Here is a 14,744-nt window from a genome sequence, read left to right on the forward strand (position 1 = left end):
GATTATAAAATTATACGTGTTCTATTTTGTCATTTGAAAAACATTTTGTGGATTGAGGAAGATTATGGCAAACTTTTAAGAAATAAACATACATGAATTATATGTTTGGCATCCTAAACCCCACTCTGTGACAAATGCATTAAAAAAATTAAATTCATCAGACTACCAAAATTACTAGAAATGAGGTATTAAAAGTTAAGTCCAGGGGCTGGCCTGGTGGCATAGTGGTTAAGTTTGTGTGCTCTGCTTCAGCGGCCCAGGGTTTGCTGGTTTTGATCCTGAGCAGACCTACACACCACTCATCAAGCCATGCTATGGCAGCGTCCCACATACAAATTAGAGGAAGATTGGCACAGATGTTGGCTCAGGAATAATCTTCCTCAAGCAAAAAGAGGAAGATTGGCAACAGATGTTAGCTCAGGGCCAATCTTCCTCACCAAAAAAAAAGAAGAAAGAAAAATGTTGAGTCTGTTTGATGATAGCATTTTTCTTCAGATTTCAAACAGTGGCTAGGTAAGATGTGATTAAGAATTCAAGCTCAGTTTGTAATGATGTTTTCAACGTTGCCCGTATGAACAAACCCCAAGAAGAGACAAAGCCCAGACTCACTTAAATTCCCAGACAAATAATGGATTCTGGATGAGATTCTAGAAGCTGCTCACTTGCCTAAACACAATAATGTAAGTTTTTTGGTACCAAGTCTAAATGGACAGCAATTCACCTATTTTCAAATTAAGTGTATTATTTAGAAATGTAGTGAGTTCCCAGTATTATCAAATGGCAAGAACTGTTCGTCTAAACTTGTCCTGTTTTATGTTCCTGGAAAGATCAGAGGTTGACTCGTTTGTTTAACCGACAGCTTCGTCAGGGGCTGTTAACACCTCACAATGAGGCCTCCTAGGGTCTGACAACAGGATCAAGCGAGCGAGTGTGTTCTCTTTCGTTCCCAAAGACAGGGCTTGGTTCAGGGCATATTCTCACTGTGCCTCTGATGAGACAAGTAAATAAACTTTATGGTTAAAAATAGAGCCACGAACAGACACAAATCTATGCTAATTTGTAAATATATTCCACCAATGCCTCGTGTCTCAAGTACGAGATGAAAAACGCCAAGCGCGCAGGAACGCCGAGACTCCTTCCCTGCACCCAGCAGAGTGTGAGCCACCGCAGGGGCAGCTCCTTCTGCAATGTGTTAACATTTCTACTTCTAGCCAAGGCCGGGACCCAGAAGTTTTCACTTGAAAACTGAAAAATGAGAAACTTTGAACCTCCAGAAAGTTCAACTTGCATTTGGGGCAAGGGTTCAATGGGTTCTCATTTGATCTAAACTAATTGTGCAAATCCTTTTTCCACTGTCAAAGAGGTATGTGCTCTGTTCTCTGAAGCCGGAAACAGGAACTGAGTTCTCATTTTTCCAGGCCTGGGCTTTGGCTGAAAACCGACCTGGGTCGTTTTGGGTCCCCGCAGCCCACAGCCCTGCTTTCCAACAACACCAGCAGCATGGAGTGGCCGTGGACTTCACCCGGCAGATGCTGTGCCCATAGTGGTCATCCTGCCCACTGCAGACCACCGCAGACATTAGGCACAGCTGCCACTGGCTCTACAGAAAGGTTAACAAAACAGCAAAGCCTGCGCTGACTGCAAGGCTAAGCGGAGAGGCTGGTCTTCCTGCCAGCCAGCCAAGGCACTGGGACACATCTGGCTGTAACCTCTGGCCCAGCAGCCTTTGCTGAGATTTTAATCCCAGGAATCATGCTGCCTGCTACCATATGGCACTCTGGAGGGGTGGGTGCTCAGAATATATGCATACAAAGGTGTACAGAATGTTCAAAAAAATTATGAGGCTTAAACTTGTCATCAAACTTCTCGTGTTATCTAGCAGGTGGGTAGGTAGCTGGGAAAGAGGAGAAAACAAAAAGGGAGGGGAGGTGAGTCACTGAGGCTAAAGCTCCATCCTGCATTTCAAAGTTAGGAAGAAGGAGACAGGGCTAGGCCACTGACTCCTGGCTACACACACATATACAAGAAAAGGGTTCCACTCGAGGGCACCCTGTGTTTTGGCAACTCGGGGCTGGGCTACTCACCCCATGATGGACGTATCCACTTCGTGCATCAGCGGCACCGTCAGCATGAGGGTGTTGTCGTGCAAGGATTCAGGGCGTTCCACGTTGCCACTGTGTGAGGAGAGAGGAACAGACACTGGTCAGCCCTAGCTGTCTGGCAGCAGGCATCTTTGCTCAATATTAGCGCTCCATCTCTACATTCTCTAACGGCTGATGCTGCTATTTATCCTCAGTTCTGGTTTCGGTCCCTGTACAGAGTCAAAGTGGCCACTCTATTGTCTCAGTTGTGTTCCCCTCACAAAAACGTGAGTGCAAGTAGTGTAATGGGGAGGTGACCCCAGGAAACACCAGTAGGGAGTGGAGAAGGGAGACAGGGAAGGGAGACTATAAGGGCCTGTGATCCAGGAGGTTAGTGCTGTGGCAGCTGGGCTGGGTCTCACTGGGGAGCTTTTGGAGGCAGTGTAGAACACACATGTCAGTCTTCCCAAACGAGGGCGAAGGAGCTGGGCCTTCATCCGCTGACCCCTGAGACATGCTGCTGCTGCTGTTGGTGGGGGGGGGGGGGGGGGCGTTAATGCCTGGCTCCTGCCCTGTGCACAGGAGTGGGCTCTGGTCAGAGAAAGCCCTAGGCAGAGTGGCAGGTGCTGGGAGCTAGAAGCCGTCCAGTGGGTGCATGGGAAAGGTGAGTGCTGAGGTGGCTATGTGTGGGCGCTGACAGCGTGTGCTGCTTCTTTAAGTGCTTGTTCTGTGAATAATGGACTAGCAAGGTTAGGGCACTGCAGCCAGGAAGGGGTTTGCTGGCCTTTAGCAGCTATTTCCTAGCTGGAGGCACCATCCATCATCCACGGACAGCCAAACCCAGGAGAAAGGCCCTGGCTAACCAATCATGATAAATCTCATGGGAGCTCCTGCTATAGACTTCTGGCTATAGTATGTCCACATACGGGCATCCTCCTTGGGGTAAGAGAGCACAGAATGGGGATTCTTGTGAGGTCATTCTGGAAAGGGGAATGCAAGGGAGCTGATGCTGCTGAGTGACTACCATGTGTCAGGCACATTTCTCTGCCTGATCTCACTGAGTCCTCAGAGTCATTCCAGGAGGGAGGAGGACGACCCACCTCTGACAGGTAAGGGGCAGCTCAGATAGGTAATTTGCCCCAAGGACCCATCACAAAGCAGGTCTGACCCCAAAACCAGGGCTTTTTCACTGTGATTCCTTCTCCTGATACCAGATTGGGGGAGGGGGGAGGCAGGGAGGCAAAGAGGGAGGAAGAGGAGGAGAAAAAGAAGGGAGGAGGAGGAAGAAGAGGAGGAGAGAGAAGATCTAGTTGCCCTTTAATAAGTCTTTAGATTTCAAATATGAATTGTGATTATTATTCCAGAGAAGGGGAAGCAACCGCCCTGGGAAAAGACATGGCTGTTGGGTGCGTGTTGGTGAACCCGGCACTTAGAGTCGGTTCTACCACACGGAGTCAACGTGGGATCCCAGTCAAAAGCCAAGTTCACCCTCCAGGGGTGGAATGTAAGAGTCCCCCAGACCTGCTGAGGTTTATGCACGGCTCATCCAAGCCACTGCCCACCACCCCATTCCCTGAACAGGAGCAGAGTTCCTGCCTGCTCCGTGCCCTCCTTCTGCCCCCATTGCCTTCCTCCCGGACCTGGCAAGTGCTGAATGCAACAATACTTAAATAGTGCTCACATCCCCTCTCCTTCTCTTTCCTATTGTTCTCAAACAATGGTGCTCTGTGACTCTGACCCGTGACTCCTCATCTCTCTTCCGCACATGGGGTGCATCCATCACTCTGAGGGCAGCCACAGTCTGCAGAAGCAGCAGGATCAGGTGCACACCCCGCTTACTTCCTTGCCCTTCCTTTCCCGGGGGCAATAAAAGCAGTAGAGTCACTGCTATGGGCACATCAGAGGCGATGCCCTGATGGAAGGGAGGGCAACGCCCAGGCCTGTGCCCTTCCCCCATCCAGCATCCTGCCAGATCTGAGTAATCAGTTCCTGATGGAAGCGCCACCCCTTGCCCTGCCATTTGTCCAGCCACCTGTGGCTGCTGTCAGCTGAGGCCCAACAGTCTCATCTGTCATCGGGTCAGTGCTCCAGACTGAGCTAAGTTGAAAAGTTGAGATAAGGAGGCCAAACATCAAAAGGCTTCCAGTCGTTCTGCAAGCTCGTGACTTGGGATGCTTTCCCATGGTCCGCAAAGCCAGGCTGCTGAGAGGAGAGCTCTTGAGAAACTGTTTAATCTCAACTTTATGTCCTCCTAAATCCACAAGTAGGCAAGAGATCTTCAAAGGGTGGTGATGGGAAGAAAGGAATGATTGATATTTTTAACTATGGCTTTCCAGATAAGGAGCTTTAAGGATCTTTCTGTCATAGCTGGGAGTCAAGTGCTGTGGGTGCCCTCTGGGGCAGTAAGACCAGATTTTCACCAAAGTGTGGAAAGAAATGATTGCCTGAAATATTGTGCTGTGTGTTTAACAGATAATAGCTTCCTTAATATTGGTGAGTCTAGGAATTAGAAGATTCTGATATTTAATTGTTTAAGGTGCCAATACTAGGTGTTCCCTGATGCTATGTAGCAATATTGTTGTACATAAGAAGATGTTCTTGAATTTGGTAAGTTACTGGCATTTTCTTATGTGCTCAGCACTGCATCTGGTAAATACTAGGTGTTCCATAGATGTTTGCTGAGTGAAAATGTGCCCAGTACAGAGTAAGGGACTACAGATAGTGGTCCTCAGCCTTGACTGCTCATCAGAATCACCAGATGAGCCTTTTTAAAAATCTCAGTGCCCAGATCTCACTCCAGACCAATTGGATCAGAATCTCTGCGGCGTAGACCAGGTACCGGTAGTTTTTAAAACTCCCCAGGTGACTCCGGTGGGCACCTAAGACAGAGCACCGCTAGTCTGGACACGTGACTCTACAAATGAAGTTGTTACCATCGTGTTGCTGGCTTTCCCTTCTTTGACACCTCTGATTAGCCCTGAGTGGGGCTGGGAGGCAGGTGGAGTTTCCTCTTTTTGACAAGGAAAGTCTCTTCCATATCATATTTCCTGCCCAAATGTTCCTTCCCAGGAATATCAGCTGCCCCAGATGCTGAGGGACCAAGAGAGCACATTGTTGGATCTGTCTAACAATGGTGAGTTTTCTATGGATCCAAGAAACAGCAGGAGAATGAGGATTTTCAGGTTTGAATGGGCATGTGCCTCCCTTTTTAAATCCAAGAATCTCATGCTCTGTGGCCAAGTTGTTGCACTGAGTCACTGCCCTCTTCAAAAACTTTCAGAGGCTCCCTACTGCCTTGGGAATGTAGTTGAGACTTTCTGAGGCTACGCACGCCCTCCATGGCCTAGCCCAACCTCTTCCTTCAGCCCCATCTTCCACTGCTCTTGTATGTTCCCCAACTTTTCTCAAAGATGGCTCATGAATCCTCAGTTCACCCCAATGCCCCCCACCCACGTGGGTGTTACAGAACAGGTTGTCCCATGCACATTCTCACCGATGTGCCCATTTCTTCAGCTTGAAAACAGACTCCTCTGTTTAAACACCACCTCTGCAGTGAAGCCCTTCTGGATTCTAGCAATGGGAACGAAGTCTACCTTCTCTATGCTTTGCACGTGTTTCTATTAAATCACAGTTTTGTTTTACATGAACGTGAATTATGTGATCTTGAAAATAGTGTGAATTACAAATAACAAAGTCTCCATGATTTCAAAGCTTGCAAGCCCAGACAAATTTAATCTGTGTTGAAATCCTATCACCCAGTGCCACCCTGACAGTGGGAGCCATGCTGCACTGGAAGGTTGCATAGATTCTTGGGATTGCTGGGCTGTATGTTAACACTCTTTGCTATTATCTACATCTACCTTATACACCCCATAGCAACATGTAGGATATACCTAGTGTGAGTGTTCATTAAGTCCCACGAGTGCTGAACAGAATGCCAGCGAGTGCCACCTCGGGAGTGGAAGTGGGTTGGATAACACATAGTAAAGAAGACCAAACCACCACTGAGATAGGCTGTGCTCTTGTTTTTAAGAGAGAGAACATTCTGCAGAATCTTAGAGATAATGCTAAAAAATACGGAAAGCAGCATTAAAAGGAAAAATATGCTATAGTTGTATATATACTATATATAGGTTGTGGATTGAGGGGCTCTGAAAATGTATGCTTCCAGCTTCATAGTCATTCCCAAAGGGAAAATTAATCTTAATTCTGTGAGTTTTAAACAACTCTGAGACTGAGGAAGGCCTCAAATGAAAACAAAATTAAAAGGTAATGGGAGATGAAAATAAACCTTCCTTACATCTGCCGCCCATGAGCACTGCTGCTGTCCGCTGCCGGTTACCTGTGCTGGGGCCTGGCCTGAGCTTCCCAAAGGCCCAACGACTAACAATGGAGACCGGGGCCCTGAGGGCAAGGCCATCAGTGAGAGGCAAGAGCGGACTGCGGATGATATTGAAAGATTCAGGCCTCGTGAAGAATCTTAGTCTAACCTTTGGGTAATTGGTGTTTTTGTGAAAATTCAAGAATTTCTCAGTGGGTGATGATGACAAGACGTTAAGATGCAAGTTTTGGCTGAGCCACAATAGGTGCCAAAAATCAGAGGAAAGCAATAGCCCAGGATTTACTACGTCTGGCAGCAGAAATCCAAGATACATCGTCAAGGATATAACAGTCAAGAAAGGAGGATTTCTGGAGATGGTTTTTGGAGAAAACTGTTTGTGCTGGGGGCAGCGTGTCTGCCTTTTAAGTCAAGCTTCAGGGGACCTTGATCAGAACAGTCTGATGCCCGCCCAGGAAACATAAGGGGAAGGGGCTGCTGGCTTCCCCCTCTTGGCAGAGTGACGGAGAGGTGACCACTCAGGAGTTACCTGCGTTTCCAGAGAGACTGTCAGGGCAAAGACTGCTGAGTGGGATCTGTATGTGAGAGCTGGTGTGGGGTCACCTTTGGTCCTATCTTGGAGGGCACTGTCTCAGCAGCAGAAGCTGAAGGTGTCTCTGGCTGTCCAGAGGCTGAGGTTGGAGGACATGAAGAGGGAAGCGCAGGCGAGAATCCCCAGCAGCAGCGGTGGTTCTCCAAAGGGAGAGTCAGCTCTGAACACCTGCACAAGCCAGGCAAAGTCGCCACAGTACCTGTTAAGTAAGACCTGTCCCCTTTCACTTATACCTCTCCCAACGCCTGCTGTGAGCCTGGAGGGCTCAGACACTGCTCTGGGGTGGGGGAAGGGAAAGCAGGAGAGGGCCAGTGGACGCCCCATTGGAGGAAAGCAAGACCATCCCAGGAGGCAGGCCTCCCTCCTGCAGCCTTGCCTGGCGGAGGGAGGAAGCCTGAACTTTAAATCAAGTTTGGATTATCTCACGGGACAGGACACTTTAATTATGGATTTGTGAATCTGCTGTGAGACTTGAAGGGATTGTAGGACTTTGCATTACCCAAGAGTAACCTGAGAACGCACAGGACTGTCCTGGATTTCCTCCAAGGACAGGGAAAGAACCACCCCCAGCAAGTGGGCTGCAACAGAGTAGGGGACAAAATGGTTGCTTTATGATTGCCAGGGAATGTACCACGCTTGCTGGATGAATCGTTACACTGCCGTGTCCCTCTGATATTACATATTCATTTGTTCATTATCTGTCCCCCTGCCACCAGCACACTAGCCCCCTGAGAGTAGAGATTTTGCCAACTTTAGTCACTGCTGTATCTCCCAGGGTCTCCCACAGTGCCTGGCTTGTACTAAGTGCTCAAACAAATGTTTGTGGAATGAATGAGCAACACCTGCCTGCCCTGTGCTGGTTCTGTTCTCCCCTGTGGGAAGCTGTGTGTCTGCCTCCACTTCTACAGTGAAGCCTTGTGGAGATGGTCTGAGATGGAAGATTCTCTCTTGTCCCTGCCCTGTCTCAGCTTCATCTTGATGCTCCCCACTTGGCAGCCACTTGAGGAATGAGCATGGAATTGAGCAGAGTGGTCCAAAGCATGACTCTTCATTCTATCTGGGGGTCAGATGCACAGCCGAGCCAGTGCCCCTGTTATCCTGCACAGCCCGGCACCCCTGAGCTGGCCCCAATGGGGCTCATCTGAGGAGTCCGGGAAATGACCTTCTCTGTAATTCAGAACGTGGGCAGAGCACCATTTCAAAGGTGACTATGTGGGTAGGGGGGCTTTAGTTTCATAAAGCTTAGCCTGTTTGCCTCACCCTGTGCCCCAGATGCTCTCGACCATGTGCTAACCTTGTGACTCCATGGCGCGCCTTTCTCTGGCTGACTTTCAGCCCCTAGTTTCACTGCCTGCTCACCCAGTGTTTGGCCTTCCATTTTCCTGGCATCTGCAGTTCCTAGGTTTTTTTTTTTCTTTTTTCTCCCAAAATCCCCCAAGTACATAGGTGTACATTTTTTTTAGTTGTAGGTCCTTCTAGTTGTGGCATGTGGGACGCCATCTCAACATGGCCTGATGAGTGGTACCATGTCCACGCCCAGGATGCGAACCGGAAAAACCCCGGGCCGTCAAAGCGGAGTGCACGAACTTAAGCACTCGGCCATGCCACAGGGCCAGCCCCCTACAGTTCCTAGTTTTGTTTTCTCATCTTTTCTGTGGCTCTTGCCTGACTTTGGCCTTCAGGGTATTTGGTTCAGGTCTCCAGATCACCTCTGGGATGGTCTTAGGACTCCTGGCATGAAAGTTTGGCTTGGACATTAAGGCAACTATAGATAAGACATGATAACTGAATACAATGCATGATCCTTGACTGAGTCTGCACCCGTAAAAAGTGCCTAAAAAGTCATTATTGGGACAATTAGCACAATTGGAATATGGACTGTAGATTAGATAATAGCATTGTATCAGTGTTATATTTCCTGAATTTGATAACTGTACTGTGGCTAAGAGAATGATCTCATTCTCGGGAAATGCACACGGAAGTACTTATGGGTAAAGGGCATGATTTCTGCAACTTACTTTCAGATGGTTAAGAAAAAAAACCATACATAAAAAGAGAATGATAAAATAAATGAGACCAAGTGTCAACACTGGCTGACTCTGAGTAAAGGGTATATGGGAGTTCCTTGCACTATTCTTTGCAACATTTCTGTTAAGTTTAAAATCATTTCTAAATAAAAATTCACATAAAAAGGTTGCCTTGGGTATCCAAGCCTACATCCCAATCAAAGCTTGTATCTCCCTATTCACCCACCTAAATGTCTCTCCTTCCATCGCAGCTGTCAGCCAAGCATTACCTAGATGGCACTTCAAGGCACTCATGGATTCTGGCTTGTGGAGTCAGCTCATAACCCCCAAAGCCCTCTCAGGCACTCATGGCCATACTGGAGAGAGAGGGGCAGGAGCACATTCCTGAGGGAAGAAGTTGCCACTGCTCTGTTCCCTTCCCCGATGATCCATCCACTCGGCTCCCAGGACAAGCCCTCTCTTGAGAAGAATCTCGTGAGGGCCTCTGCTAGTAGGCTTGGTGGGGACCTCAGGCTGCAGGTGCCCTCTCCCGGCATCAAGGGATACAGTGGCATGAGTATGAGAAGCAGCTGACTCTGTCTGACAACCTACAGAGGATGTTCGTGAACTAACCAACCACCTGAGCTTGGACCGGAATCCTCACCTCTCCAGGCCCAGCTCTCCCAGCTGTAAAATCATTACCTCCGACTGGATGATCCCCAGTCCCTTGCAGCTCAGCCTGACCCGGTAGCCGCACAAGCAGAACCAGACAAGTACCATCCCTGAGAGATTCGATTCCACCCAATGGTTTGGGGCTTTATCACGGAACTGCTTCTTCCTCCTCAGGATCCCGGGCATTATCAAAGCGTGACCAGGGCATGTCCTTTCCTGGTCCCATCAATCTTTTATCTTTGAAGAAAAAATTTTAAATCCCCCTTACCTCTGAGCAGTAATGATGAAGCTAAGAATGTCTTCTTCCCCAGACAGGTGGCTTGTATCAAAGATCACGCTGAATTCATACTAGGGAAATAGAAAGTGACATATAGCATCAGCAGTCATTCCAAAAAAACTGTGTTTGCTACAATCTTCTGCAATGTATGACCTCTGGAAGCTCATTTGCATGACAAGCTTTATTTTTCATGAATATCTTTCTGATTATCAGGCCAGAGACACAGTTTTAACAATAAAACCCAGCTGGACTACACTCTGGCGAGAGGCACGCTGTCCTTTTCAGCAACTGACATTCTCTTTAGGAAGAGATACATTTGTCTCTTAAACCAGGACTTTCTAAATTTCACTCACACACCATCTTCCCAATTTTTGGCACATCTGCATATCACATCATCTGTGATATTTACTTTGCATTTTTATTGCCTCACTCTCTTGTTTAAAAGGAAAATTTATATTACTATCACAGATGGGAATCCAGGATCACTTGCCATAAAGAGACAGTCATCATAAAAATAAGGCAATGAAAAGAAAACAATGTTGAATTCTGTTGTCTGTTGAAAGCTCTGAGCCTCAGGCCTACTCTGTTTTGGTGAAAGGGAGATTAACAAGTGATAGGGAGGTGTTAAAGATAAGCTAGCACTACCATCGGAGACTTTGTCCTGCATGTGATTAGAAAGAGTGTTGAAAAGGCAATAACTTTCTCACTGTTAGAGTCAGTGTTGCTTAGTGCTGTGTCCATGAATCACCTAAAATAATCTCATGAGCCCCCTAAAATCATCTCAAGTACTCCCAGTGGTGAGCATCCTGTGATCTGGGAAACACTGCCCTAAGCAAATGGTTTTCACCATATTCATATCAGGTATGTGTGGGAATGTGGGAGGAACCCTTGGGTACGGGTTACAGAACCAGACTCTACCACAAACTATGTGATTTAATCTCTTTGCATTTCAATAAAAAGAAAAAGGCGGACAAAATGGTTCTTAAATTCCGTCAAGCTCTGAGAGTCTATGACTTACTTAATAACTAAATATCTGGGTTCCTTTATGACTAATTCTAGATCATCAACCAACTTCGCAACACTGGATGCTCCTGAACTGAATGCTACCTGAAGGTAACGAACACTGGACCATTACACTGGACCACCACATTGGACCATCATCTAGAGTGGACATTGGACATCTCTTTCTACAGAGAAATTTCTGTTGCAGTGGGACTTGTCAGCTTACAGTGAAGGTGCGGCATGGAGATAGAACAGGAAGCAGAGTGGAGGACACAGAGGAAGGGAAAGTCAAGGGTCTTGTCCCAGCAATAAGTCAGAACTTGCAGGAGATCTGAATTAAACACACTAAAGATCAAGGCCAGGTGAGAAGCAAAGGATTTGGGTGAGAAGCCAAAATCAGAGATGGAGGCCTGGGAGAACAGAAGGTCAGAAACTGGGCAGGCTGGTCATGAGAGACGGAAACATACAGCCAACCAAAGTGTAGTTGTGAGCCTCAGCAGGTGGTCTGGAGCCTGATGACCCACAGGTCTCAGGGATGAGGGAAGGCAAGTGGGGCTGTGGCTGGAGGGAACCCGGTCCCTGCTGGGTCCCTTCTTGGGCTTTCTTCAGGGAATCACCCCCACCCTGTGTGCCCTCCCTCCCCCCTTTCAGATTTAGTCTTGTTACAGGTCTTAACATCTGTATGTGAAAGAAAGTAGTGGCATCACCAGGCTGAAAAAAACCCCCAACAATCCAACATTCATACTTCCGTTAGCTCTATGACTATTTTGAGAGTTAGTAAATTTTGACAAAATTTAATGCCTAGAATTCAACATTGCTTTGTTTTCATTGTATTCATTTTTATGACGACTTTCTCTTTATGGCAAGTGATCCTGGATCTATGTGTGGTAGTGATATAAGTTTTCTTTTTAAAATAATCTTCGGGGCCTGCCCCATGGCCCAGTGGTTAAGTTCATGCGCTCCACTTCAGTGGCCCAGGGTTTCGCCGGTGAGGATCCTGGGCGCAGACCTGGCACCACTCATCAAGTCGTGTTGAGGCGGCGTCCCATATAGCACAACCAGAGGCACTCACAACTAGAATCTACAACTATGTACTGGGGAGCTTTGGGGAGAAGAAGAAGAAAAAAAGACTGGCAACAGATGTTAGTGCAGGTACCAATCTTTTTTTTTTTTTTTTTAAAGATTTTATTTTTCCTTTTTCTCCCCAAAGCCCCCCAGTACATAGTTGTATATTCTTCGTTGTGGGTCCTTCTAGTTGTGGTATGTGGGACGCTGCCTCAGCGTGGTTTGATGAGCAGTGCCATGTCCGCGCCCAGGATTCGAACCAACGAAACACTGGGCCGCCTGCAGCGGAGCGCGCGAACTTAACCACTCGGCCACGGGGCCAGCCCCTGCAGGTACCAATCTTTAAAAAAAAAATCTTTAGACTAAAACTAGCAAGACACACCTTAGGCTTGATTTGGGATGTAGGCTGCATTTTACAATGAAATGGCAACTGTTAAAATTTTTTAATCGGCCTATTTTCTGTTAGTGAGTAGATTTCCATTAAGTTGGTGCATGGAGGTGCCACGGATATTACCACAGGCAATGATGTCCAAGGTCCAGGGTCTTCCTCCTTTACCCTCACCCTATCTGGGGTCTAATGCAACTTGGCCTGTATTCTGCCAGCTATTTGTAACCCCTCTTCTAAGGGCAGCCACCTCTTGAAGTTTCCCTTCTTCTGGGATGAACGTGGACAAATGAGGAATAGATGGAGAAAAAGGCTGAGGAATCATGGATATAAGAGCCACCATAGTTTGGAGTAATCTGATGGGTTCAAGCGATTTGCCAAGAAATGAACAAATCTTCTTTCTCACTAGAACATTCTCATAATTGGTTTACAAAACAGCTACTATGTACTGGTACCAAATAGTCTTAGAGATTAAAACAATCTGATGCTATGACATAGGCAGGAGAGAAGGACTAAACTTTCATTTTTTTTTAGGAATATGAAATTTCCTTCAAACCACAGCAGAAAAAATAGCTTCCATTTCAAAAGGCAGACCTCGTCTTTTAGTTCCAGTTCTGCCTCCAAAAATCTCATCTTCTACATATCATTGCATCTCCTTATAATAATGGCCCATATTAGAAGTGCTCCATGAACGTCTGAACATGCTATACCATATTATTGTTTGAGATTAGAAAATTTGGCTCCTCAGAAATACCAAAGTGACTATAATTTCTTCTTCTTCTTTTATTTATTTATTTATTTTGAGGAAGATCAACCCTGAGCTAACATCCGCTGCCAATCCGCTTTTTGCTGAGGAAGACTGGCCCTGAGCTAACATCCGTGCCCATCTTCCTCTACTTTATATGTGGGATGCCTGCCACAGCATGGCTTGACAAGTGTTGCCATGTCCGTACCTGGGATCTGAACCAGCGAACCCTGGGCCGCCGAAGAGGAATGTGCAAACTTAACCACTACGACACTGGGCCGGCCCCTCTTTTTTTTTTTAAAAAAAAGAAGTGTAACACAATTATTTATGTTTTGAGAATTTTAAGAGGTCTCTTGAGAAAACTGTGAGTGTCCAGGTGAGTAACAGAATCAGGACTGCGGGTCACTAGCCCAGACCACATCTTCTCCTATGTTGTCCTGGGGACTCAAAGTAACATGGAATGTCCCAGAAAAAAACATTTTATGAAGGCCAACCAGATGCTGCTTCCCAAAGTGCTAAGGCTATGGTGTGTCTCTCACATTTGGGGTACATGACGTGGATCAAGGAGAAGACCGTGTGACCACAGCCCCTTTGGAGTACAGTTGGAGGAGACTGCCATGGACAGGGGCATGGCCACGCCCAGGCAGGGTTTCGCTGGCCACCCCAGCTGCTGTGGGAGGCAGGGGTGTGAGAGGAAGCTTCCGGGGAGGAAGATGGAAGAGCGAAGGCTGGTGGGAAGGGCTGCTAAGGAAGTGCCCTGTCTTTGCCCCTTACCTGCGACTTCGACCTCATGAAAGGAAATCCCACGCTGCATTTGAGGAAGTCCGATTCCAGCAGTTCACAGGAAATGCCCATTTCCTCCTGAAAGAGAAAAAGTACCAACAGATGGGCTGGCTGCACACAGACAGATGTGTGGAAGTGGCCTCAGGGGGCACATTGAGACTTCAGCAGAGACGGTCCTTCTTTAAGGCAATTCTCAGACAATAGCCACTGCTGGCTGTGGTGGGATGAGGAGCCTGCCACCAGGACAAGTGCTAGTCCTCCTCTGGCTGTTCACCCTTCCCATGGGTTCTCTGGAAAGACAGGTGCAGAGGACAAAACCACTGTTCTTTCTTAACTAACACTTCGGCTCTGAACCCCGGTGCTCTCCTGGCGAAAGGGGCCAGCCAACATGTGAGCTGGACGCCTCCTAAGGTTTGGATTAAAATGCAACCAAGTCATCTTTCTGGCCCCTTTCTCCTGAGCCCACAACCTAATCCTGTCTTTCAAGATCTTGCTAGTTTAGGAAAGACAAACTCTTAGAAAATCACACCAACAAAACTACCGGGATTTTCTGCAGCTGGAAGCAGTAAGGGCTGAACTGCTTTCCTGCTAGCCTCCCAGGGTAAGGGGTGGGTGCGAGGGCGGGAGAGGGTTCCCAGTGCAGCGGGTCTGGGATGGACTCCACATTCAGCCACACCAGAGAACCAAGAGAGGGGCTGCAGGAAGCTGCTGTCTTCCCACCCAGACAGGTAGTTTATAGCCAAGGTCAAAGGAAAGTCAGGAAACTCTTCCTAACCCGCACAGCCCCTCCGAGTCAC

General features: G+C 47.5%; 1 protein-coding gene across 2 annotated transcripts in view; it reads right to left on the bottom strand.

Annotated features, from left to right (window-relative positions):
* ITGA9 (integrin subunit alpha 9) overlaps positions 1-14,744 on the bottom strand; it is a 331,203-nt gene that overhangs the window by 64,405 nt on the left and 252,054 nt on the right. For both annotated transcript variants that reach the window (XM_001489074.5, XM_070237987.1), the window contains exons 19-21: positions 13,939-14,025; positions 9,959-10,038; positions 2,085-2,174 (exon numbers count right to left, since the gene is read on the bottom strand). In XM_001489074.5, coding sequence (XP_001489124.4) covers positions 2,085-2,174; positions 9,959-10,038; positions 13,939-14,025 — 257 coding nt within the window. The remainder of the gene's footprint in view (positions 1-2,084; positions 2,175-9,958; positions 10,039-13,938; positions 14,026-14,744) is intronic.

Source organism: Equus caballus, chromosome 16, assembly GCF_041296265.1.
Source record: "Equus caballus isolate H_3958 breed thoroughbred chromosome 16, TB-T2T, whole genome shotgun sequence".
NCBI classification, from domain to species: Eukaryota; Metazoa; Chordata; class Mammalia; order Perissodactyla; family Equidae; genus Equus; species Equus caballus.